The sequence below is a fragment of the Canis lupus genome, chromosome 21 (genome assembly GCF_003254725.2).
Source record: "Canis lupus dingo isolate Sandy chromosome 21, ASM325472v2, whole genome shotgun sequence".
NCBI classification, from domain to species: Eukaryota; Metazoa; Chordata; class Mammalia; order Carnivora; family Canidae; genus Canis; species Canis lupus.
The window spans coordinates 24,780,936-24,806,429 of NC_064263.1; the positions used below are offsets into that span (position 1 = coordinate 24,780,936).

At 37.7% G+C, this 25,494-nt stretch overlaps 1 protein-coding gene across 6 annotated transcripts in view; it reads left to right on the forward strand.

Annotated features, from left to right (window-relative positions):
• Positions 1 to 14,079, forward strand: part of RAB6A (RAB6A, member RAS oncogene family) — a 105,108-nt gene extending 91,029 nt beyond the window's left edge. For all 6 annotated transcript variants that reach the window (XM_025459062.3, XM_025459065.3, XM_025459066.3 and 3 more), the window contains 2 exons: positions 11,022 to 11,088; positions 12,064 to 14,079. In XM_025459062.3, the coding sequence (XP_025314847.1) occupies positions 11,022 to 11,088; positions 12,064 to 12,128 (132 nt within the window). In that variant the 3' untranslated portion in view covers positions 12,129 to 14,079. The remainder of the gene's footprint in view (positions 1 to 11,021; positions 11,089 to 12,063) is intronic.
• Positions 14,080 to 25,494: the final 11,415 nt, after the last annotated feature.

Here is a 25,494-nt window from a genome sequence, read left to right on the forward strand (position 1 = left end):
CTCGATCCCGGGTCTCCAGGATCGCGCCCTGGGCCAAAGGCAGGCGCTAAACCGCTGCGCCACCCAGGGTTCCCTTGCCTGCCATTTTAATTTAATCAAATGTTTTTACGTTGTATTTTAACTCCTCTTTGTATTTTTAGCTAGAACTTTCATAACCTTTTTAGTAATTGCTCGAGGGATTGAACTAGAGTTAATATATCATTTTCTCCTTTGTACCTATACACCTATACATTCTTCCTTTGTGTTATTAGTGTCACACATTTTATGCTTACATACATTATGAGCCCCATAAGAGATGTTTTAATTTTTGCTTTAAATAGTAATTAAGAGAAGAAAGGACAGCTTTTTCTATTTACCTGTATATTTACAATTCCCATTGCTCTCCATTTCTTCTTATAGATATGAATTTTTCATCTGCTATATTTCCCTTTAGCCTAAATAACTTTCTTTACTGTTTCCCATTGAGGTCTCAGTAATAAATTTGCCTAGCTTTCAATTAGCCCAAAAGGCTCTTCGAAGAATAATTTTGAAGAAGGTTTTTGTTAGTTATTGAATATCAGGCTGACAGATATTTTTCTTCCAATATTTTAAAGATGCTATTTCATTGTCTTCTGGCTTCCATTGTTTCTAATGAGAAGTGAACTCTAATTTGTATGTTCTCTATATGTAGTGTGTCATATTAAAGTATTTTTCTTCCCTCATTTTCTTCTTTCCTCTTCTTCTAGAATTCCAGTGACACATCTGTTAAATGGCTCAATGTTGTCCTACTGGTCACTGAAGCATTGCCCATGTTTAATCCTTTTTAAATGCTTTTTAAGATTAGATAATATTGATATGTCTTCAGGTTCACCAGTCCTTTTCTCCCATATCCAAACTGCTATTAAGTCCATCCAATGAATTTATAATTTCAGATATTATACTCATTCCTAGATATTTCCTTTATTACTTTGTGTCCATTTTTCTGTTGGAGTATCCCATCTGTTTGATCATTGTGGCTTTGTTACCTTAAAGTTCTTGAACATATTTATAATACTTGCCTTGAAATTATTGTCTAAAGGGTCACCTAGGTGGCTCAGTTGGTTAAGCATCAAGCCCCACATCAGTCTTCCTGCTCAGCAGGGATCCTGCTTCTCCCTCTCCTCCTGCTTGTGCTCTTTCTCTTAAATAAATAAATAACATCTTAAAAAAAGAAAGAAAGAACTTATTGTCTACTAATCCAATATCTGAGTCTGTTTCTATTGGCTATTTTTCCTCTTGCCTCTAGATTAAATTTTCCTGTTTCTTCACATGTCTAGACATTTTTGGTTGTATGTTCAGCATTGTATATAACACACGAAGACTCTGGTTTCTGTTATTTTTCTCTGCAAAAGGCTGAGTTTTATTATGGCAAGTTGTTATATTACTGGCTAATCAGCTTGAACTTGTGTGGAGTCTTGATGTTATGTTTTGTTTTGGTGGATCGAAAGCCTGAGGTATTTATCAAGCTTTTCTGTCTTGGTAGGATTCAAACTCTAAAGTGTACCTCTGAAAAAAATAAAATAAAGTGTACCTCTGGAGAAGGCAGTAACTGAAATCTCTGCTCGTTTCTTCCAGCCTTCTAGCTGTTGCTTTCAGATGGGCTCCTTGCAGTCTCTCCTACATAAGTACCATTGAAGAGTCAACTGAGATTTGCAGGATATTTAAGTGTAGACTTTAGAGTTCCTCCTCTTGGCTTCCTCCTTTTTGTTATTTCCTTTTTTTTTTTTTTAAGATTTTATTTATTTATTTATTTATTTATTTATTTATTTATTTATTTATTCATTCATTCATTCATTCATTCATGAGAGACACAGAGAGAGGCAGAGACATAGGCAGAGGGAGAAGCAGGCTCCCTGTAGGGAGCCCCATGCGGGCCTAGATTCCAGGACCCCAGGATCACAATCTGAGCCAAAGGCAGATTCTCAACCACTGAGCCACCCAGGTGCTCCTGTTGTTTCCTTCCTCAATCCAGCCACACTAGCAATCCACTGACACTGCAGACCCTTTTTTTTTTTTTTTTAAGATCTTTATTTATTTATTCATGACAGAGAGGCAGAGACACAGGCAGAGGGAGAGAAGCAGGCTCCACACAGGGAGCCCAATGTGGGACTCGATCCCAGGTCTCTAGGATCACACTCTGGGCTGAAGATGGTGTCAAACCACTGGACCACCGGGGCTGCCCACTGCAGACCTTTAAAACTATTTTTCTGCATGAGTTCTGGCCACCTCGTATTGCACAGGCTAGGAATGGGTTTTAGAAAATCTATATAAACCTGGATCTCACTCAGTAAGTGTGGATTCCCTTCTTCCCAAGGTTGAATTCTCCCTAATTTGTATCTGCTTTGTGTTGCTCTTGGGAGCCTTCAAATAATTGCTTTTTTTTTTTTTTTTTTTTAAGATTTTATTTATTTATTCATGAGAGTGGCAGAGACACAGGCAGAGGGAGAAGCAGGCCCCATGCAGGGAGCCTGATGTGGGACTTGATCCTGGGACTCCAGGATCATGCCCTGGTCTGAAGACAGATGTTCAACCACTGAGCCACCCAGTCATCCCTAAATAATTGCTTTTTAAATTTGTCCAGAGTTAATAATAGCCATCTGCAAGAGTGTTAATCCTATATAAGTCAGTTTGCTATTACCAAAATTGGAGGTAATAGTAAACCTATGGGGGTTAGTGTTGCCAGGGTGTCTCAGTTGGTTAAGCTACCAACTCTTGATTTTGGCTCAGGTCATAGGGCTCCTCTCAGTGAGGAGTCTGCTAGAGATTCTCTCTCCCTCTCCCGTCCCTCCCCACCCCCTGCTTGCATGCACTCCTCACTCTCACTCTCACTCTCAGATCTTTTAAAAAATTAAACTTATAGGGGGCTGAAACTTAAAACATCTTATAAATGTAACAACTGAGACTACTTAGCATGTACATACTGAGGTTTTTTTTTTTTTAACATGAAAGGCCATTTCTTTCTGAATTCTGTATGTTACTTAGCATCAAAATAAATTGATTTTTTAATTTATATATTCAATAAGTAACATCAACAAATTATAATGAAGAAATAATCTCAGACTTCTTCTGAGAGTTTGTTATAGGTCAGTCACAATTCAAAAATGCTGCTGATATTCAGAAATTTACCAGGTAAATTTCACAGTTCATTGTCTTGGAAAACATTGTGAATCACAGTCTTACATGCTTGTTTAGTAAGCATTGTTTGTTTAGCCATAATGTTTGCAAAGCACAATACTTTTGATGACTGTGCATTTTACTCATTTGAGAAAATCGTGTGCTTTCACTAGAACTTACATAGTAATCTTTTTGTATAGATGTGTTTTATCACTACTAAAGGTATAGTCTAGCTCTATTTTCTATGCACAGAGATGTTTTCTAGCTTTCTGCTAATCTGCTAATTGGAGTCCTTATCCCCTATTCGCTTATTATACTGGATTATAATACACATAATAAAAGCTGAAAATGGACATTATTGTTCTGTTTGCTTTGTGTTTTTGTTTTGTTTTGTTTTGTTTTGTTTTTTTAAGATTTTGTTTATTTATTCATGAAAGGCACAGAGAAAGAAAGAGGCAGAGGGAGAAGCAGGCTCCATGCAGGGACTCGATCACACCCTGGGCCACACCCTGGGCCGAAGGCAGTGCTAAATCGCTGAGCCACCCAGGGTGGCCTTCTGTTTACTTTTTAAACAATTTTAGGAGAGAGTTTATTAATGCATCATTAATATCTGACGATAGTTCAAGTGATTGTGCCTTAATACCTAAAATTGTTTGCTTAAAATAAAACAAATTTATTCCTGCCCAATACTGTTACTTTTTCTTTTTTAAAAATGTCTGTCGGGGGATCCCTGGGTGGCGCAGCGGTTTGGCGCCTGCCTTTGGCCCAGGGCACGATCCTGGAGACCCGGGATCGAATCCCACATCGGGCTCCCGGTGCATGGAGCCTGCTTCTCCCTCTGCCTATGTCTCTGCCTCTCTCTCTCTCTCTCTCTCTGTGTGTGTGACTATCATAAATTAAAAAAAATAAAAAATTAAAAAAAATAAAAAATAAAAATGTCTGTCTGTAACCTCTCTGACCTTTAACCTGGCATAAAAACCTGGTTATTGGGACTCCTGGGTGGCTCAGCAGTTGAGTGTCTGCCTTTGACTCAGGGCATGATCCCAGAGTTCTGGGATCGAGTTCTGAAGCAGGCTCCCTGTGAGCAGCCTGCTTCTCCCTCTCCCTTATGTCTCTGCCTTCTCTCTGTGTCTCTCATGAATAAATAAATGAAATCTTAAGAAAAGAAAAAACCCTGGTTATATCTTTAAAAATATTGTTATTCTATTTTTTTTTAAATAAAAATACTATCAGGGCTAGAACTACAATAAGTAATACCTATTAATATAGGATATTTAAGTAATATTTTTCATCCCATTCAGTATTTCATAGAAAAGTAGCCTATATAGGTACCTAAGTGGCTTAGTCAGTTAAGCATCCAACCCTTGATTTCAGCTCAGGTCATGATCTCTCAGGGTCATGAGATCGATCTTCCATGTTGGGGTCTACACTCAGCAGAGAATGAATCTGCTTGAGTATTCTCTCCCTGTCTCTCTCTGCCCCTTCCTCTGCTCTCTCTCTCTCTCTAAAATGAATAAATCTTTTTAAAAAAGATAGCCTTTGGTAAGTATTTTAACCCTTATTTTTTTGGTTTTTAAAATGCTGTAATACTGCTTTCTTTTGTGAATGTGGTATGGTGTTTAAATTGCTGAAGGGAAATGGTAATGAGAAGGTAATTATTTAAGGCTTCACCTGACTTCATCTGAGAATTAATGCATTCTTTTAGTGAAGTATTAAATGTGTGGGTGTCACCTTTCTTACTCTGTTTTCTAATTTTATAGCACTGGCAAATAGGAAAAGAACAGAAACATTTCTTGATCTTTAACTTCAAAATCATCAGTACTTGTCAGAAGAAAAAGATTTGTTTGAAAGAAAATGAGGACTTTGTGAAAAATTAATGAAAGCTGATGTACATCAGGGCTAACAGATCAGTGAAAGCTTGCATACGTACAGTGGGGTTGTGCATACGTGTGTGTGTGTGTGTGTGTGTGTGAATTATGTTATACCGGCTGAGAAGCATATGTACTTTAAGCATAATATACCATTATATCCCATGTCTGCATAGTTCTTGGCTCATAACAAGTCTTCATCTTGGACTTTTTTTGTTTTTGTTGTTAAAGATTTTATCTATTCATGAGAGACACTCAGAGAGAGGAAAAGACATAGGCAGAGGGAGATGCAGGCTCCCTGCGAGGAGTCTGATGTGGGACTGGATCCCGGGACATTGGGACCACGCCCTGAGCTGAAGGCTGATGTTCAACCACTGAGCCACCCAGACATCCCTTCATCTTATAGTTTTAATCATGTATCTTAATTCACACATGTCAATTACCTGTGGTATATAAGACCATTGTAAGTTTTTGGAGAATTTAGTTATGTGAAATGTGATTGTTGATTTCTAAAAAGCTTATGATATAGTTGAAAAGAATCACATTCTCATGAAAATTATGTAGTAAAGGGTAGGTAATACATGATAAATGCCTTGCCAGTACTACAGAGACAGTAAGATCCACAGTAATGATTGAGATGTAAAATCAGTGATGTCACAAGGAGGCATATTTGTTGAAGAAATGAATAAGATTACATATAGATAGGATGATCAGGGGAGGCCCCATTCTTAATCATCTGTGATTACTAATAAAGCAGAAGCTTCTGTTAAGTGTATCATTGGCATTTAAGAAATGGATTTTTCCTTTAATGATTACAGCTTAATCCCCTAGAGTCTTTGCCTCCCCCCCCTTTTTTTTATTTAGATTTTTTATTTATTTATTAAAGACACAGAGAGAGAGAGAGGCAGAGACACAGGCAGAGGGAGAAGCAGGCTCCATGCAGGGAGCCTGACGTGGGGCTCAATCCCTGGTCTCCAGGATCACGCCCTGGGCCAAAGGCGGCACTAAACCACTAAGCCACCAGGGCTGCCCGCCTTCCTGTCTTATACATATTTCTATAAGGTTAGAACATTGTTTTTGTAAGGCTTTTACTTGGCTCATTTTAGGGTGTCCTGGATTGAGTTTAGGTTAGTGACATTGATTCCTTTCCTCTAATTGAAATATTTTGAGAGAACACCAAACTTTTCAAATACACTGGTTAAAACTATAGATAAAAATTTTAAGTTCTAGAAAATGTATAGAAAAGTTTTTATGTCTGTGATTTGTATGTATAATTTCACAAGGCAAATACCTCTTACCCTGGATTGTTAGCTAACAATTTCTTCACACATAGGAAACCTTCCATTTAAAAAAAAAAAAAAGAAAGAAAGAAAACCTCCCATTTATACTAAGAAGTATAAGGTAGGAGAAAAAAAATACTACCTTTGCAGTATCAGCTCTGCTGTTCATTTGGTATATGGTAAATAATCTTCTATAAAATGAAGATATTAATATCTTCCCCACAAGTTACTGTGAGGATTAAAATGGGAAACATGAAGATTCTGACAAAGTAAGCACTCAGTGATGGAGTTTTGGAATGTAGATGAGGTTTGATGGGGTGATTCTGGAGCTGATAACCAAGAAAGAATTCTTGAGATGCCTTTGGTGCAAAATGGTGGTTTTACTAAAGCACAGAGACAGGACCCTTGGGCAGAAAGAGCTGCTGCACCCTGGTTTGAGAGATGGCTGATTATACACTTGGGAAATGGGGAAGTTAAGGACAAGGGAGGTTTTAATGGGATTTTCATAGTTAAGACTCATAGGATATTGGAGGCCTTGCCATTGTCAAATCAAGGTTGTTTTTCCTTTTAGGAAGGCTTTAACATTAAGTTAATTGGGAGCTTCCTGGAAGAAGATTACACTCTGCCTACTTCAAGTTTTTGTCAATGGGCTGCTAAGTTTTAAGGACATTTAATTGTATCTACATTGCCTTCTGGAAGCTAAGTTATTGATAAAAATGCTTTTTTATTATAATTTACTAAGACATTTGTAAACTGAGGGAGACTCATGCCTTGCAGGATTGTGATCTCTATATGTTAACTCTTTGTTTTTCCTTTCCTTAGCTTTGGGGCAGTCGGGAGTGCCTGAGGAAAGTCACATATATCCCATCTGCTTTGGGGGCAAGGAGGTTGCTGGGTGTCAGTTCCTGCTTTATCCTCAGCTTGCCTTCTGTTCCCTCATCACTCAGCATTAGCTTCTTTTTGATTACTTCACACTCCTTACAAATTAGTGTTACAGCATCATCGATCTTGAACCCTGGTTGCACATTAGAATTATCCAGAGATCTTTTAATGAACCAGTAAGGGCCTCACCCCACCCCAAATTAGTTAAATCTATCTATGCAGGTGGGGCCCATGCATCTGGTTTTGTTTTTAGTTTCCTGGGTTATTATGATGCATGGCAGGTATTGAGAACCACTGGTATAGAGGGAAGGACTTCACGAGACATAACCTTTCAAGGAAATTTTCCTAAAATATTTTATTTTATTTTATTTTATGATAGTCACACAGAGAGAGAGAGAGAGAGAGAGAGAGAGAGAGGCAGAGACACAGGCAGAAGGAGAAGCAGGCTCCATGCATCGGGAGCCCGACGTGGGACTCGATCCCGGGTCTCCAGGATCACACCCTGGGCCAAAGGCAGGCGCCAAACCACTGCGCCACCCAGGGATCCCTCCTAAAATATTTCTAATTTCAAAAGTAAAAATAAGTCGAACTGGACAACTCTAGCCCATTCTTTTCTTTAGAAAGAATCTAAGTTAGATTAGGGAAATATCCTCGAGGTCACAAAGCTATCATAATGGGGTAGTTAGTAGTAGTTTCTTGATTTGAATTTTACACTCTTTCTAAAAACACATTGAATACTGTGTTGTATTTTTTTTTAAAGATTTTATTTATTTATTCATGAGAGACACAGAGAGAGAGAGAGAGGCAGAGACACAGGCAGAGGGAGAAGCAGGCTCCATGCAGGGAGCCCGACGTGGGACCTGATCCTGGGACTCCGGGATCACGCCCTGGGCTGAAGGTGGCACTAAACCGCTGAGCCCCCCAGAATGCCCTACTGTGTTATATTATGAAACTAGGTAGATAAGTAAGAATATAACAATACCATCTCTGAAAGACCTCTTTAATTATGTACTTTTTTTTTTTTAATTTTATTTATTCATTCATGAGAGACACACAGAGAGAGAGGCAGAGACATAGGCAGAGAGAGAAGCAGGCTCCATGCAGGGAGCCTGATGTGGGACCTGATCCTGGGACTTCTGGATCATGCCCTGAGCCAAAGCAGATGCCCAACTGCTGAGCCACCCAGGCATCCCTTATGTACTTTTTTTTAAAGCGTCAGAACCTGTAAACCATTTTATTCCATTTTTACAGAAAAATTTTCCCAATGCCTCCTCCACAAAAAATATACATATATATATATGTGCATATATACATCTATATACACACACTTTAATGTTTATTAAATATATTTTTCCATTTTTAAGCTAGCCTGTAATAAACTTTGATATCCTTAGAAGCTGAAAAGATTGTGTATTTTGAACATTTAAACAGTTTTTAAAATAAATATTTCCTATCAGAAGCAAACTAGGAGATCTTGGGAAGATTTCTAGATATTCATAAATAAAAACATTTCAGTTCTGCCCTAATACTTTGCGGTCTTTCCCAACCCCCACATCTTTCCCACTAGTTTTAAATAGCTTCTTAGAGCAGAATTTTACACCTGTTGGTGTTTTATTTTAGTCCTAGAATTCACTCCAGAATTTCATAACATTTGGAAAAATAGCCCCAGGACCATGAGTAATTATGACTAGTCTCTAGTAGAAATAGAGCTACTGTTTATATATAACAAATCAGTTTTAAGCAGTTAACCTAATGATTTCCCTTAATTTTCACAATAATCTAGTTAGTTGGGCAGCCCAGTGGTTTAGCCACTTTCAGCCCAGGATGTGATCCTGGAGACCAGGGATCGAATCCCACGCCAGGCTCCCTGCATGGAGCCTGCTTCTCCCTCTGCCTGTGTCCCTGCCTCTCTTTCTCTCTGTGTCTGTCATGAATAAATAAATAATATCTTTTAAAAAATAAATTAAAAAATAATTTAGTTAAGTATACTATTATTTTAAGCCCGTTTTACAGATGAGAAAACTGAGGAACAGAAAGATGACCTGTCACCTAAGTGGCCTGCCCAGAATATAAACTGTGAACTTCACCTTTTAGTTTTTAGCTTTTTGCCATTCTGCCCTTTATTTTTTTTTTCATTTTTTTTTTTTCATTCTGCCCTTTAAAGTACTTTCAAGATGTGATTTGTAGATCTTTGTAGCCATAGTAAAAGAACTAGAATCACTAATGAAAGTCCTGATGCAAACTGCTGTTTTTAATGCCTGCCTTTGCCCACAGGACAAAGTTCCCTTCTAATCCTACATATTGTGTGCTCCGCCAGTCTGGACTACCTTAAACATTCTTGAACATACCTTGTGCTTTTCTCTGAACATTGTTCAGGCATTTGATTGTCTCGCAGCTAACAAATGTGGCATGATACCAAATTGTTCATTCTAGAAAATTCATTCTATAATAGTGATATTCAGTCTTGCTCTCGATAATTTTAACAGCCATAGTGTATAGTCAGCACATTTCTGATTTCAGTAATTTTGAGGGCAAGGGAAAAAGAATATTAAGGCTAATGACTTTGATCTCTAAAATGCTCCTAAACCTTATAGAACCAAAACAATTAGACTTTTTCTCAGGTCTTCCCTAATCATACCCCACCAGACTATTGCCTACAGATAAAAATTTGCTTCCTTTCTATATTCCTTTCCCTAAACAGATGATGTAGGATTCTAGTCTTTCATCTCTGATTTTCTCTTGTTTCTATCCCTTCTCATTTTAACTCAGCAACATTTGTGGAGCACTTAAGTTCTGAGCGCTTTGCATAGCATGTTTTTCAGTCAAGTGAAAACTGCCTTTAAATCCCAACTGAAAATGTCAGTCACCACCTAGATTTTCCCCTGTGTCCTGAGAAGGGCTTTATATCTGTGTTCTCATATCATTTTGTACTTCTTGGTTGATAGCACTTATCACATTATAACATAAAGAATTATTTGCATTTATCTCTCTTACCAAACTGTGAGCTCCTTGAATTAAAAAACTACATCTTGTTCATTTCTGTGTCCCGACTCAAACAAGCAGGTATTTAGTACAAGGGAGTTGTATCACGTGTGCTTTTAACTTGTAGGAATTTATACTGCTTGCCAAAAAGAGAAATGATTGAAATAATCAGTTTCACCTACCATTCTACCCAGTGCGTATATGTGTAGTAATGGATACATAATAGGAGGATGAATCTGTTGTTCCTTCAGTCAGTTTCTGTTCCTGCATACCTCTCAAAGTGACCATCTCATCAGGCTTAGTGTGATTCTCCTTTTGAAGATATTTTTCATAAATCATACCTCAGACACAAGCCAACCACTGGCTCCACTAGAGATGGAGGAAAAGCCATCTGCTTTGGATTTGAGAGGTGGTGTGTTGGTCTCTAACATAGTGCTTTCCTAAGGAATTATCCAGGGTAATTTTGACTAGACTGATTTTTACCATATACTCACTGACCTTAAAAAACTGTTTATAAAAGATAGGAATGCCACTATATAGTTTTCCTAAATAAGCAATCAATTTTCTGTCCTTACTCTGAGTTGTTATAGTACTTTGTTTTTATAAGTCAAATGACATTTTTGCTGCTTACTTCTTAGCTGTTCATGTCTGATCTCATCAGTTGAAAAGTAAGGATCATATCTTTACATGTGGCATATATGGCATACAGCATATAGTGCTCATTTATACAATAAATAGACATTTCAATATGCTTTCATTATGCTAAGGTCTAACACAGAGGCCATATCTTTTAACTCACTATCCACTGATCATCCACTTTCACTTGATACCATTTGCTATATTTTCCCTTCCAATTATCACATTTCTTTTTCCACAGCTCTTCCGACGTGTTGCAGCAGCTTTGCCTGGAATGGAAAGCACACAGGACAGAAGCAGAGAAGACAGTATCCTTTTTGTTTCATCAGAAAATTTTATTGTTAACTAGTCTTTAGAGCTCCACGTGGTTGGCTAAGGAATATTATGCTATTACCTTTTACGGCCAGGAATTCAGGGCTTAGGAGCATAGAAGCCCCATGGTTTTTATGGTAAATGAGATCTGGTGGTTCAGGTGTACCTTTTGAAGCCTGCTGTTCACTGCAGTTAATCAATGAGCGGGTTTGTGTTTGTTTAATTGCTTGATTTTTAATGAACAGTAAACTTAGAATCCCAACCTTTTGCCTCTTAATTTTGAGTCCCATTGGCTTGGCTTTTTCCCTATATATACATCATATTTTCCTCCTTTGCTTTTTCCTGACATTTGAGCTTTCTGTTTGGCACAAGCAGGAAATAACTTCATCTGGAGTTTTATTATGGCCTCTGCTTTCAGAAACAGGACATATTATTTTAAAAGATTTTTAATTTTAATATTTTAATTGTTTCATATTTACCTAGAGTGTTTTTCCATATGCATTTTTATTAAGCCATAGGATTCATAGTACTTTGTGTTCAGCTTTTCTCACTGCTAAATGTTTTAGCATTTTCTAAGCCTTTATTATTTTAATAGGATTTGTTCTACAGAGTTGAAGTCACATCATTTATTCTCTTTCTGTTGCTAGAACTCTTTTGTAGGCTATTTTCAGATTTTTATTATAGATAATCCCATAAGGAATATCATCTTTACATGGTTTCTGGCTTGGCTAATTTCCTTAAAACCGATCCTCATGAATAGGGCTTAACCTTATTCTGACCCTTGTTGCATGTAGTAGTTAGTTATAAGCAAGTTTATTCCATTTGAGCACCTAATGTAGTGAACTAACTGTATAGGAAATAATGTTCTGAAGCCAATAGGAATGGAAATGGAAGGAGCTTGCAAGAGATGTCAGTATTCAGCAGAATTGGAATTGTACTTTCCCATTATAGCTCCTTAACTTTTGTTTCAGTGATTGACATAAAACTGGAAAAGCCTCAAGAGCAACCGGTCAGTGAAGGAGGCTGCTCCTGCTAATCCCCAATGGCATCTTTAACTTTTCTCCAGAAGCTCACTGCTTTGGCCCCCTTACTCTTTCATTGACTGCAGTGTGAATATTGGCTTGAACCTTTTCCCTTCAGTAATAATGTATTGCAATTCATCATTGCTGCCTGTCTCGTGGAGATGATCTATTAGCTTCACAAGCACAAAAAGTCAGTGTCTTCATTGTTTATATTTTACAAAAAGCCAAATGATTCCAACATATTCCAGTGATAACTTTAAAAATTAGATACATTTTCTCAACTTTTCTTCTTTTTCAATGTTATGATAATGTACTTCAAAATGATGGAAATTTCAACATTATGTGGTTTGGTTAAGGAGCAGTTGTTCATAGCAGCACTTGCCTACCTACTTGATCTCTGCTTTTCTCACCTCTCCCTTACTGCATTCCGTATTCTTACTCTCTCCCTCAAAACAAATGAGGTATGACACAGCAGCACTCAGACCAAGCCCATTGGATCCTTCAAATTGAGTGATACCACCTGCTCTAGGCCTTGGGCCAAGATGTCCAAAATTATTTTTGAGCAGTGATATAAATTAGATTTTATTTGAGGTCAAAACTCAACTATCATGGTAGGCAGTGCTTGAATAAGACAAAGATTCTGATATATCTTCAAAATGAGTCCTAATGAACATACTAAGTACTTACAAGTTAAGTGAGCATACAGTGTGTTTCAGACCAAAACAAATGACCCTTTCATATGTTAGTCTCTGGGAGAAAAGGATAACAGTGCTTCAGAACATGTTTTTAATACCAAATTCTTCCAGTGAACTATTTCTCCCAGGATTTTAAAATTGTCAAGATAAGGTAATTGTTTAAAAAAAAAAAGAAGAAAACTTTTGTAAGCAATAGATTTCTCTTGGGTTTTTGTTCTTTTTTCAAAAAATGCTATGCAGGCAAGGCACTATAGAAATCAAATTCCTTTAAGAAGAACCAGTGGAAGAATTTAAAATTGGCACCTTGATCAAAATTACAATAACCAGTAGAAACAATGATACTAAAAGATTATCAACAAAAGAATCCTCAACAGAATAGCAAATACTTTGCTCAGGACATTGGAGGTCAAATTGAAAATGGAAAGTTTTCTTACAAGCCCCTAGAGGCAGATATGGAAAAGCATACATACAAGAGGGAAAGGAGAGAATGGAAATAACTCAATATTATGCAGATTTATGCCTTATTTTTTAGCATTTTTTTTTAATGTTGGGTCTTTTAGTCTGGTTTTGCTTTTTATTAGATCTGTATAGTTTGGTTAATTAACCAGTGATTTAGTTTTATATTTAAGCTAGAATTAATCTTTTTTCTTTGATGATATTTATTTCTTTGCCTTTTTTAAAAAAACTTTCAGTTTTTAGATGTTTTGTCTAATCTATTTAGAGCTTCATCACCATGGCAATATATATTTCCCTTAAAACACTGTAAACAAATATACTAGGAGTGCACCATTTTAATCTTTACTAGTTATTGTGAGATTGCTGTGTAAGTTAATAAATACATTTGTAAATACATTGTTTGCAGGAAGAAAATTTCTGAGTTACAGCTCAGGAAAAGCCTACTGAATTTACGTTGTAAGCATTACTTAACACAGTATAAAGATGAAAAGGCAACAAAAATAATTCATACTCCTTCAGCCCCTCATTGCAACAAAGCCCTTAACTGGGAGAACCTTATTCCCCTCTTTCCTCTTCCTTCTCCAATTCCCACTTATTGTCACCTTGTAATATTCAGAGAGCACTTGGATTATGGGTCTGAATAGAGAAATGCTTTCAGATAATCATTAGCCCACATACCAGTAAGTTATACTCAAAGATGGGATGGAGTTGTAAAGTGCTTTTATAATACAATATTATTGTTAAAGGCAAGGGTTGACTCTTTGTTTTATTTTGACATGGCATGTCCTAAAATAAATATCAATTCAATATGGCAGATGGGTCATATTCTTTATTTGGAAGAAGTTGTGATTTCTGACACGGGGGTGGTTGTCTTCCTACACTGTAGTGTTTGACTCTTTTTATGTATCTTTAAAACAGTAATCAGTTCTACTACTTTTTAATATTGGTCCTTTTATTTGGCTTGGGGTTCTTTAACTAAAGCAGTGAAGTGTGTTCATAGTCCCAGTTTTTTTTTAATAAACAATTTTGCTGCCAAAAATATATAAATAAAACACAAACAAAAACAATTACTGACTTGGTTTTCTATTCCTGCCAAGGTAATATATTAGCATAGTTTCCTACCTTCCTCCTTAGAACTATAAAGGGAACTTGAAATCCAAAAAAATAACGAAACAAAAATAAAAAGAAACCTCTTGGGAGTCAAACTCTTCAACTGTCAGAGAGAGTGGCTACAATCTGAAGATGGGGCTACTGGTGGAGGCAATAAAATAATATATGAAGAAATGTAGTTTACATTCTGCTTTTGCCTCCTCTAAACCCCACTTTTGGCTAGGGAGAATGACAGCAAACTACTGTCCTCCCACCAAATGCAGCCTACTACCTGTTTTTAAATTAAGCTTTATTGGAACTCACTGCATAGGTGGAGTTTGAGTAGTTGTGACAGACCTTATTGCCCCAAAAGCCAAAAATATTTACTATCTGGCCCTTTACAGAAAAAGGGCCAACTTTTGCCTTGCACACATGGTAGCAGTTTTCCTTACAGAAAGGGAGGCCGCAGGACAGAAAGCTACAAGTGTCCACAGGGGTAATACCAGGGTAATGTAAAATTCCTGATAAGGGAGGAGTTGGTGAAATTAGAGGGGAATGACCTGCCTGCCCTAGGCCTTTCACTCATTCTCTAACCCTTCCTTTTCAAAAGTGAGTTGTAATCTAGGTGACTGCTTCCTACAAGAGCTGCTGCTTTCTAAACTAGTTTAAAGGTAAGACTCTGAGAAAAGTGTTGTTTAATAGGATGTTACTGAATGGGAGCAATTACATGTGGTCTTGTGGTTCCTGTAACTGTCCCACAATTTGTCTGTTCCCTTCTTAAAACACTTGATATTTTGGTTTTTGACATTTTTCCAGTATACCCTCCCAGACTTGGAACCCATATGCGCAGGAGAATTTGGACCCACAAGCCAGAATAGTTGGCTGAAACTGCCTCAGAAGAAAAAGTGAATACCGTCTGAAGCAAAAATACTTGAAAAGACCAATAATTTAAAGATGGCTTGATAAATATTAGAGAAAATATTAGCAATATGGGACAAAAGTCAAATACAACTATTAAGTGTGAAAAATACAATAGTTGAAATAACACATGAGATAAATGGTAGACGACATTCCACTGATTAGTGAGAACATCAGATTGAGGAGCTATTTCACTAGAAAGCAAAGAAATAGAAAAGTTTTTTTTTTTTTTTTTTTAGAAATAGAAAAGATTAAGAGGATTATAGTATACATAACAACATCTGGTAGCAATTCCAGAAAGATAAAAAGAATTCAAGTACTGGGACACCTGGGTGGCTCAGCGTTTGAGCATCTGCCTTTGGCCCAGGGCATGATCCTGGAGTCCTGGGATCAAGTCCCACATCGGGCTCCCTGCATGGAGCCTGTTTCTCTTTCTGCCTATGTCTGCCCCTCCCACCCCCCCGTCTGTCTCTCATTAATAAATAAAATCTTTTAAGAAAAAATTCAAGTACAGAAAACAAAGATAGTATATGATGAGCATCTGCATATCTTGTGAATACAGCTTCTGAAATGGTTCCTGATCCCTGCCTCCTGGATTTCATGCAGGTTTTGTATAATCCTTTTCCCCTAAGTAAAGGCTGGACTTGGTAAATTGCTTCTAAGGAATAGAATATACCAAAAGCAGTAAGATGTCACTGGAGATTGTATCATGAAAAATACTTGTTTTGCCAATCTCTCTGACTCCTCTCATTTGCCTCTGTGCAGCAGTCTACTGTGTTGCAAGCTGCCTATAGAGTCCTATGTAGTAAGGAGCTGACAGCCTACTCCATCAAGTGAGGAACTGGGGTCCTCAGTAAAACAAACTGCAAGAAACTGAATGAAAAACAAGCTACAGACAGAAAATACTTGCATATTTCATGCTTGATAAAGGACTAGTATTCAGAATATATGAAGAACTCTCTTAACATGAAAGAAAAGCAATCCAATAAAAAGGTAAAAGATTTGATGAGACACTTCACCAAAGAAGGTTATACAAATGGCAAAAAAGACATGAAAATGTTCAACATTATTAGTCACTAAAGAAATGCAAATTAAAGCCATAGCAAAATGCCATTACACATATACTAGACTAAAATTTAAAAGACTCACCATATCAAGTGTAGGTGATGACCAGTTGGAACTCTCAGCTAGTACAAGATTTTGGAAAAACAGTTTGGCAGTTCTTAGAAAGTTAAACATACACTGAAATAACCTAGCTATTCCATGCTTAAGTATTTACCCACAAAAAATGAAACCATGTGTCTATAGGAAGGCTTGCACACAAATATTTATAGCTTTACTTATATTAGCCAAGAACTGGGAACAACTCAAATTTCCATCAAACGGTGAATATAAACAAATGATGCACACTATGTAATATAGTATGCAGTGAAGCAGAATAAACTTGATATCCACAACAATATAGATGAATCTAAATGTAAACTATTCTAAACTCTCAATTTCTCAATTTCAACCCCTGGTAATCTCTATTCTGCTTTCTGTCTCTGAATTTGCCTATTCTGGGTACCATGTATAAGCGGTATTATACAGTGTCCTTTGTGTCTGGCTTCTTTCACTTAACCATACTTTTAGATGTTCATCCACGTTGTAGCATGTATCAATTTCATTCCTTTTTATGGCTGAGTAAAAGTCCCAAGTTACATATAAACTGCATTTTGTTTACTCATTCATCTGTTGGTAGAACTTGCATTGTTTCTACCTTTGGCTGTTTTAAATAATGCTGACAAGAACACTGGTATACAAGTACCTGTTTTGATGCCCTATTTTCAGTTCTTTTTAGTACATACCTAGGAGTAGGATTGCTGCATCATACAAATCTATGTTTATGTTTTAATTTTTTGGGGCTCCTGGGTAGCTTAGTCAAGCAGCAGCTGCCTTTGACTCAGGTCATGATCCCAGAGTCCTGGGATGAGCCCCATGTCAGTCAGGCTCCCTGCTCAGCAGAGAGTCTGCTTCTCCCTTCGCTACTTCTTACTTGTGCTCTCTCTCTCCCTTTCTCAAATATATAAGTAAAATCTTTTTTAAAAACCAAGAAAACAAACCAAAAAAAAAAAAAAAAAAAACTGTTTAATCTTTTGAGGAAATGCCAAACTGCTTTCCATAGTAGCTGTACCATTTTACATTCCCACCAGCAATGACTAATATAAGGGTTCCAATTTTCCATATCCTCATCAACATCTTTTATGTTTGACTTTTTTTGGTGGTAGTTCTCCTCGTGAGTGTACAGTGATATCTGTTTCATTGTGATTTTTATTTATTTGCGTTTCCCTAATGACTAGTAATGTTAAACATCTTGCTTACTGGCCATTTGTATAATTTCTTTGGAGAAGTGTCTAAGTCTTTTGCCCATCTTTAAATTGGGTCGTTTATTGTGTTGTTGAGTTATAGGAGTTCTTTATATATCCTAGATGTTAATTCTGTAAGAGATGCAAGGATTTACAAATATTTCATTCCGTGGGTTGTCTTTTCTCAGTCCTTTGATGCACAAAAGTTTTAGATTTTTGATCAAGTTCAGTTATCTTTTTTTTTCTTTTCTGCCTGTGCTTTTGGTGATGTATGTAAGAAATCATTGCTAAATTCAGTGTCATAAAGATTTTCTTCTATGTTTTATTCTATGAGTTTTATGATTTTAGCTCTTAAGCCTTTGATCCATTTTGAGTTAATTTTGTTTTTTTAATAATAAATTTATTTTTTATTGGTGTTCAATTTGCCAACATACAGAATAACACCCAGTGCTCATCCCGTCAAGTGCCCCCCTCAGTGCCCGTCACTCATTCACCCCCATCCCCCGCCCTCCTCCCCTTCCACCACCCCTAGTTCTTTTTCCAGAGTTAGGAGTCTTCATGTTCTGTCTCCCTTTCTGATATTTCCTACCCATTTCTTCTCCCTTTCCTTCTATTCCCTTTCACTATTATTTATTGAGTTAATTTTGTATAGTGTAAAAAAAAAAAAAAATTTTTGTATAGTGTGTGAGGTAAGGGCCCAACTTCATTCTATTGCATATAGATATCTTATCCCCAGCAACATTTGACCCAAAAAAGACTGCCCTTTCCCCATTAAATGAATGACCTTGCACTCTTGTTGGAAGTCAATTGTCCATAAGTGTAAGAGTTTATTTCTGGGTTATCTATTCCATTTGTCTGTATGTCTGTCCTTATGCTAGTTACTATACTATTTTGATTACTTTCACTTTGTAGTAAGTTTTGAAGTCTGGAAATAATGGGTACTGCTTGCTGATTGCTTTGGGTAGTGTTGTTTTCTTACTATTAAATCCTCCAATCCATGAACACAGGATGTCCTTCTGTCTTAGTCCATTTGGGCTGGTATATCAGACTGGGTATATCAGACTGGGTAACTAATAAACAACAGAAATTTATTACCTGTACAGTTCTGGAGGCTGGAACGTCTGAAAGCAAAGCACTAGCACAGTCACAAAAGGGTGAGGGCCCTTTTCCTAGTTCATTGCCAGCTCTTTGGTATGTTCTCATGTGGTGGAAGTAGCAAGGGATCTCTCTGGAGCCCATTTTATAAAGGCACTAATACCACTCATGAGGGGCCACTCATGATATTAGCACCTCTCAAGCCCCTTGGGAGGATTTCAATATATGAATCTTGGAGGGACACAAACTTTCAGGCCATAACATTCTGCCTCTGACCACCCAAAATTTGTGTCCTTATATGCAAAATATATTTATTCCATCCCAAAGGCCCCCAAAGTCTTAACCTATTCCAGAGTCAACTTCAGAGTCTCCAACTTCAGAATCTTATAAGTCCAAAGTCCCCTCTAAATCAGATATGGGTGAGACTCGAGGTGGATCATCTTAAGGCAATGGCTCTCCAGCTGTGAACCTGGGGAAATCAATATGCTTCCAAAATACAATGAAGGGACAGGCATAGGATAAACACTCCCAATCCAAAAGGGAGAAATCGGAAAGAAAAAAAGGAGTAACAGGTTCCTAGCAAGTCCAAAACCTTAAGGCACAGTGAGGCAGAGTTCTGCATTCTGGAGTAATGGGTGACTCTGCCCCAGCTCTCATAGGTTGGAGTCCAGTGTCTGTGGCTCTCTAGAGGTGGACTCTCACCCCAGTGTCTCTACTGGTTTCATGTTTTGAAGGTAGCCCTGCTCCGATGGCTGCACTAGGCATTGCCTTAGTGGGTGTTGTCTGCTGTTGGCTGACCCCAAAGCAGACCTCGTTCTGGGTTGCATACCACAGGCTCCTGGATGGTCCATCCTTTGGAAATAGTCACACCTGGTGAAGATAGTCACAGTTTGGGACACAGTTGGGACACTACCCAAATTTATTGTTTGTGCCCTCTGAAAGGGATGTCGGGGCCTACCCTACACCTGAGGCAGCCGAAGTGCTAAGTGCCAGAATTTGGGGAGCAGAGCCTGCTATGTGAAAGGGTGCCAGGTGTCAGAGGTCTCTCCTTTCAAATCCTTTCTGAGACTGCAATGGGAGGGCCAGCCTTGAAGATTTCTGAACTAACTTAGAAGTCATACTTTTATTGCTTTGGAGGATAGGTAGGTCCTGGCTTCTGTTTAGTCTCCCATGTCTTGAATATTTCTTAGCTTCTGTGAGTTGATAGTCTCACACCAATATTCTCAAATCTGGCCACACCCTTTGTGTTCTGTCCAGAAATTAGCTTTCTTATTTCTTTCAATACTGATAGGCTGAGAATTTTCCAAATTTTAAAATTTCTACGTCCCTTTTGATTAAGAATTCGACATTTAGGAATTGTTGAATCATTACTTGGTGCTCATCATGATAAGTGTACTCTGAAAAATATAACACTATATTAATTATCTTCAAATAAAAAAACAGAAGTAGATACACATGTAGAACAAACTTGAAAGGAGAGGCAAGGGACACCTAGGTGGCTCAGTGGTTGAGCATCTGCCTTTGGCTCAGGATGTGATCCTAGGGTTCTGGGATTGAGTCCCACATGGGGTCCCTGCAGGGAGCCTGCTTCTCCCTCTGCCTGTGTCTCTGCCTCTCTCTCTGTGTCTCTCATGAATAAATAAATCTTAAAAAAAAAAAAAAAAAAGGAGAGGCAAAATTGGTGAATGGGATTAAGAAATACAAACTAAGTTATAATTCACAGGGAAAAAAGTACAGGGCAGGAAATATAGTCAATAATATTGTAATAACTTTGTAAAATGAGTAACCACACCTGTGAGCATTTTGTAATGCACTGATTGTTGAATCACTATGCTGTACACCTGAAACATAATAGTGTATGTCAACTTTCTGCAATTTAAAAAAAATAATTCCCATCTTTAAATCATTTCTCTTAAATCTTATTATAAGCATCCAAGAGAAGTCAAGCGACTCCTTCAACATTTTGCTTAGAAATTCCTTCAGCCAAATATCAATTCATCACTCACAGTCCTACCTTACACAAAAAACTAGAACATTATTCAGCCAAATTTTGGGCACCTTATATTAAGCATTGCCTTTTCTCTGTCAGAGACATCAGAATGGCCTTTTCCATCCGTATTTCTACCACTACTCTGGTCACAACTGCTTGAGTATTCTCTAAGATTGAAAGTTTCTCTACAGCTCTGCTCTTCTCCTAAGCCGTCAAAAGAATTATCCTTATCAATCCATTAATGACAACCAATGTAGGCTTTTTCTAGCATGCACCTCCAAACGTTCAACCTCTTGCCCACTACCCAGTTCCAAAGCTGTTCCCACATTTTTAGTTGTTTTAGAAGCAATCCCACTTCTTGGTACCAATTTTTCTTAGTCCTTTTGGGTTGCTATAAGAAAATACCAGACTGAGTAGCATATAAACAGCAGAAATTTATTGTTCACAGTTCTGGAGCCCAGAAGTCCAATGAAATAAGGGTACCAGCATAGTCACGTAAGGCCCTTTTTTGGGCCACAGACTTCTTGTGGTACCCTCACATGGCATAAAGGGCATGGGATCTCTCTGGAGCCTCTTTTATAAAGACACTAATCCCATTCATGAGGGTTCCACCCTTATGATCTAAAGACCTCCTTAAGCCCCACCTACTACTAATCCCACCTTTAGGGGATTAAGATTAAGTTGAATTTTGAGGGAGACAACCATTCAGACCATAACACATTGCATTTATTTATATATTTAATTTCTTTCAGCAATGTCTTAGTTTTCAGCATAGAAGTCTTTCATGTCCTTGGTGGTTAGGTCTGTTCCTAAGCATTTTATTCTTTTTTTTTTAAAAAAGATTTTATTTATTTATCCATAGACACACACAGAGAGAGAGAGAGAGGCAGAGACACAGGCAGAGGGAGAAGCAGGTTCCACGCAGGGAGCCCGACGTGGGACTCGATCCCGGGTCTCCAGGATCACACCCCAGGCTGCAGGCGGCGCCAAACCGCTGCGCCACTGGGGCTGCCCAAGCATTTTATTCTTTTTGGTGCTATTGTAAGTGGAATCTTTTTCTTAATTTCCTTTATGGATTGTTCAGTGCTAGTTTATAAATGCAACTGATTTTTTTAATGCAACTGATTTTTATGTTGATTTTGTATCTTGCAACTTTGCTAAATTTGTTTTATTACCTCTACCAATTTTTTGTGGAATGTTTAGGGTTTTTACATACAGTTGACACTTGAACAATGCAGGAGTTGGGAGCATTGACACCTGTGCAGTCAAAGCTGTTTATAAGAGGGATGCCTGGGTGGCTCAGCAGTTGAGCGTCTGCCTTCAGCTGAGGGTGTGATCCTGGATCTAGGATCGAACCTTGCATTGGGCTCCCTGCAGGGAGCCTGCTTCTCCCTCTAGCCTATGTCTCTGCCTCTCTGTTTGTGTCCCTCATGAATAAATAAATAAATTTTTAAAAAATCATATAAGAAGTCTTGAGAAGGATGTGGAGAAAAAGGAATATTTGTGCCCTGTTGGTGGGAATGCAAACTGGAGTAGACACTGGAAGACAGTATAGGAATTCTTCAAAAAGTTAAAAATGAAAATACCCTGTGATCCAGTAATTGTACAATTGCCTATTTACCCAAAGAATTAAAAAATACTAAGTCAAAGGGATACAGGTACTTCTATGTTTATTGCAGCATTATTTACAATAGCCAAAATATGCTAGCAGCCTAATTGTCCATCAATACATGAATGGAGGGGATCCCTGGGTGGCGCAGCGGTTTGGCGCCTGCCTTTGGCCCAGGGTGCGATCCTGGAGACCCGGGATCCAATCCCACGTCGGGCTCCCGGTGCGTGGAGCCTGCTTCTCTGCCTATGTCTCTGCCTCTCTCTCTCTCTCTCTCTCTGGGACTATCATAAATAAATAAAAATTTAAAAAAAAATTAAAAAAAAATACATGAATGGATAAAGAAGTGATATACACACACACATACAATGGAATATTAGTCACAAAAAGAATGCAATCTTGCCATCTGCAACAATATGGAAGGAGCTAGAAAATAAAATGCTAAGTGAAATAAGTCAGAGAAAGACACCATATGATTTCACTCATGTGGAATTTAAGAAACAAAACAAAAAACTAGGTTTAACTATAGAGAACAATCTCATGTTTACAGAGGGGAGGTGGTTGGGGACTTGGCTGAAACAAGTGATGGGGATTAAGGAATGCCCTGTGGTGGTGAGCACTGGGTGGTGTATGGAATTGTTGAATCACTATATTGTACACCTGAAACCAATGTAATACTGTATATTAACTATCCTGGAATTAAAACAAATATGCATATAACTTTTGAGTCCCCCAAAACTTAATATTGTTGCCTAGAAGCCATACAATATTAAAAACAAACAACATATTTTGTATGTTATTTGTATTATATATTGTATTCCTACAATAAAGTAAGCTAAAGAAAAAATATTAAGAAAATCATAAGAAAGAGAACATACATTTACAGTACTGTACTATATTTATTGAAAAAATTCTGGGATGCCTGGGTGGCTCAGTGGTTGAGCATCTGCCTTCAGCACAAGACGTGATCCTGGAGTCCCAGGATCGAGTCCCGTATCAGGCTCCCTGCATGGAGCCTGCTTCTCCTCCTTCTGCCTGTGTCTCTACCTCTCTCTCTGTCTTTCATGAATAAATAAATAAAATCTTTAAAAAAAATTCTGCATATAAGTAGACCCATGCAGTTCAAACCTGTGTTGTTCAGGGTCAACTGTATGAGATCATGTCATCTGTAAACAGATTATTTTACTTCTTCCATTCCAATTTGGATGCCTTTTACTTCTTTTTCTAGCCTAATTCCTGGGAGTACAACTTCCATACTGGAAGTACTATGTTGAATAGAAATGACAAAAGTGAGCATTCTGTCTTGTTTCTGATCTAGAGGGAAACCTTTGAGTCTTTTACCATTGAATATATTTGCTGTGGATTTTTAAATATAATACATGCCATGTTAAGGAAGTTCTATTTCTAGTTTATTATTTTTGTTATAAAAGGGTGTTGAATTTTGTCAAATGCTTTTTCGGTATCAATTGGGAAGATCATGTGTTTTTTCTTTATTCTACTAATGTATTATATTACATATGTAATATGTGTTATACATTAATATATATAAAACCATCCTTTCAATCTAAGAAACAAATATTTCTTGGTCATAGTATATTCTCGACATTCTGCTGGATTCAGTTTGCTAGTAATTTTTTGAAGATTTTAAAATCAATAGTGGCTGTGGTTTTCTTGTACTGTCTTTGCCTGGCTTTGGTATCAGTGTAATGCTGCTCTCATGGAATGAATTAGGAAGTGCTTCCTCTTCTTAATTTTTTTTTTTTTTTGAGAAAAGTTTGAGAAGGATTGATGTTAATTCCTTAAATGTTCCATATAGTGATTCAACAATTCTGTACATTACTCAGTGCTCAACATAGGTGTACCCTATTAATCCCCTTACCTATTTCACCCATCCTCCCACCCACCTCCCCATTGGTAACCATCACTTTGTTCTTTATAGTTAAGAGTTTGTTTCTCGTTTACCTCTTTTTTTCTTTGTTTTGTTTCTTAAATTCCACATAGAGTGAAATCCTATGATATTTGTCTTTCTCTGGCTTTTTTTTAATATTTATTTGTTTATTTATTTGAGAGCGAGAGAATGGGGGAAGGAGCAGAGGGAGGGAGAGAGAGAGAGAGAGAATTCCAAGCAGACTGTGCCCAGCATGGAGCCCAATACCGGGCCTGATCCCACAACCTCAAGATCCCAACTTAAGGTGAAACCAAGAGTCAGATGCTTAACTGACTGAGCCACCGAGGTACCCCTCTGACTGACTTATTTCACTTAGCATTATACTCTAGAATCATCCATGTTGTTGCAAATGGCAAGATTTGATTCTTTTTAATGGCTGAGTGATACTCCATTATGTATATATACCACATCATCTTTATCCATTCATCAATTGATGGACACTTGGGCTACCTCCATAATTTGGCTATTGTAAATAATGCTGCAATAAACATAGGGGTACCTGTATCCCTTTGATTTAGTGTTATTGTGTTCTTCAGGTAAATAGCCAGTAGTGTGATTACTGGATCATAGAAGAGTTCTATTTTTAATTTTTTGAGGAAGCCCCTTATTTTCCACAGTGGCTGCACCAGTTTGCATTCCCACCAACAGGGCACAAGGGTTCCTTTTTCTCCACATTATCACCAACACTTGTTTTTTGTGTTTCAGATTTTAGCCATTCTGACCGGAATGAGGTGACATTTCATCATGGTTTTAATTTGCATTTCCCTGATGATTAGGGTTGAGCATTTTCTCAAATCTTTTTTTAAGATTTTATTTATTTATTCATGAGAGAGAGAGAGGCAGAGACATAGGCAGAGAGAGAAGCAGGCTCCATGCAGGAAACCCGATGTGGGACTCGATCCCGGGACTCCAGGATCACGCCCTGGGCCAGAGGCAGGCGCTCAACCACCCAGGCATCCCCAATTTTCTCATGTTTCTGTTGGCCATCTGCATGTCTTTGGGGAAATATCCATTCCTTTCTTCTGCCCATTTTTAACTGGATTATGTGGGGGTTTTGGTGTTGTGTATATCCTTTATGTATTTTGGATACTAATGCTTTATTGCAAATGTAAATAACATTTACATTGCATACATCTTCTCCCATTCAGTGGATTGTCTTTTGGTTTTGTTGATTGTTGCCTTTGATGTACAGAAGTTTTTATTTTGATGTAGTCCCAATAGTTTATTTTTGTTTC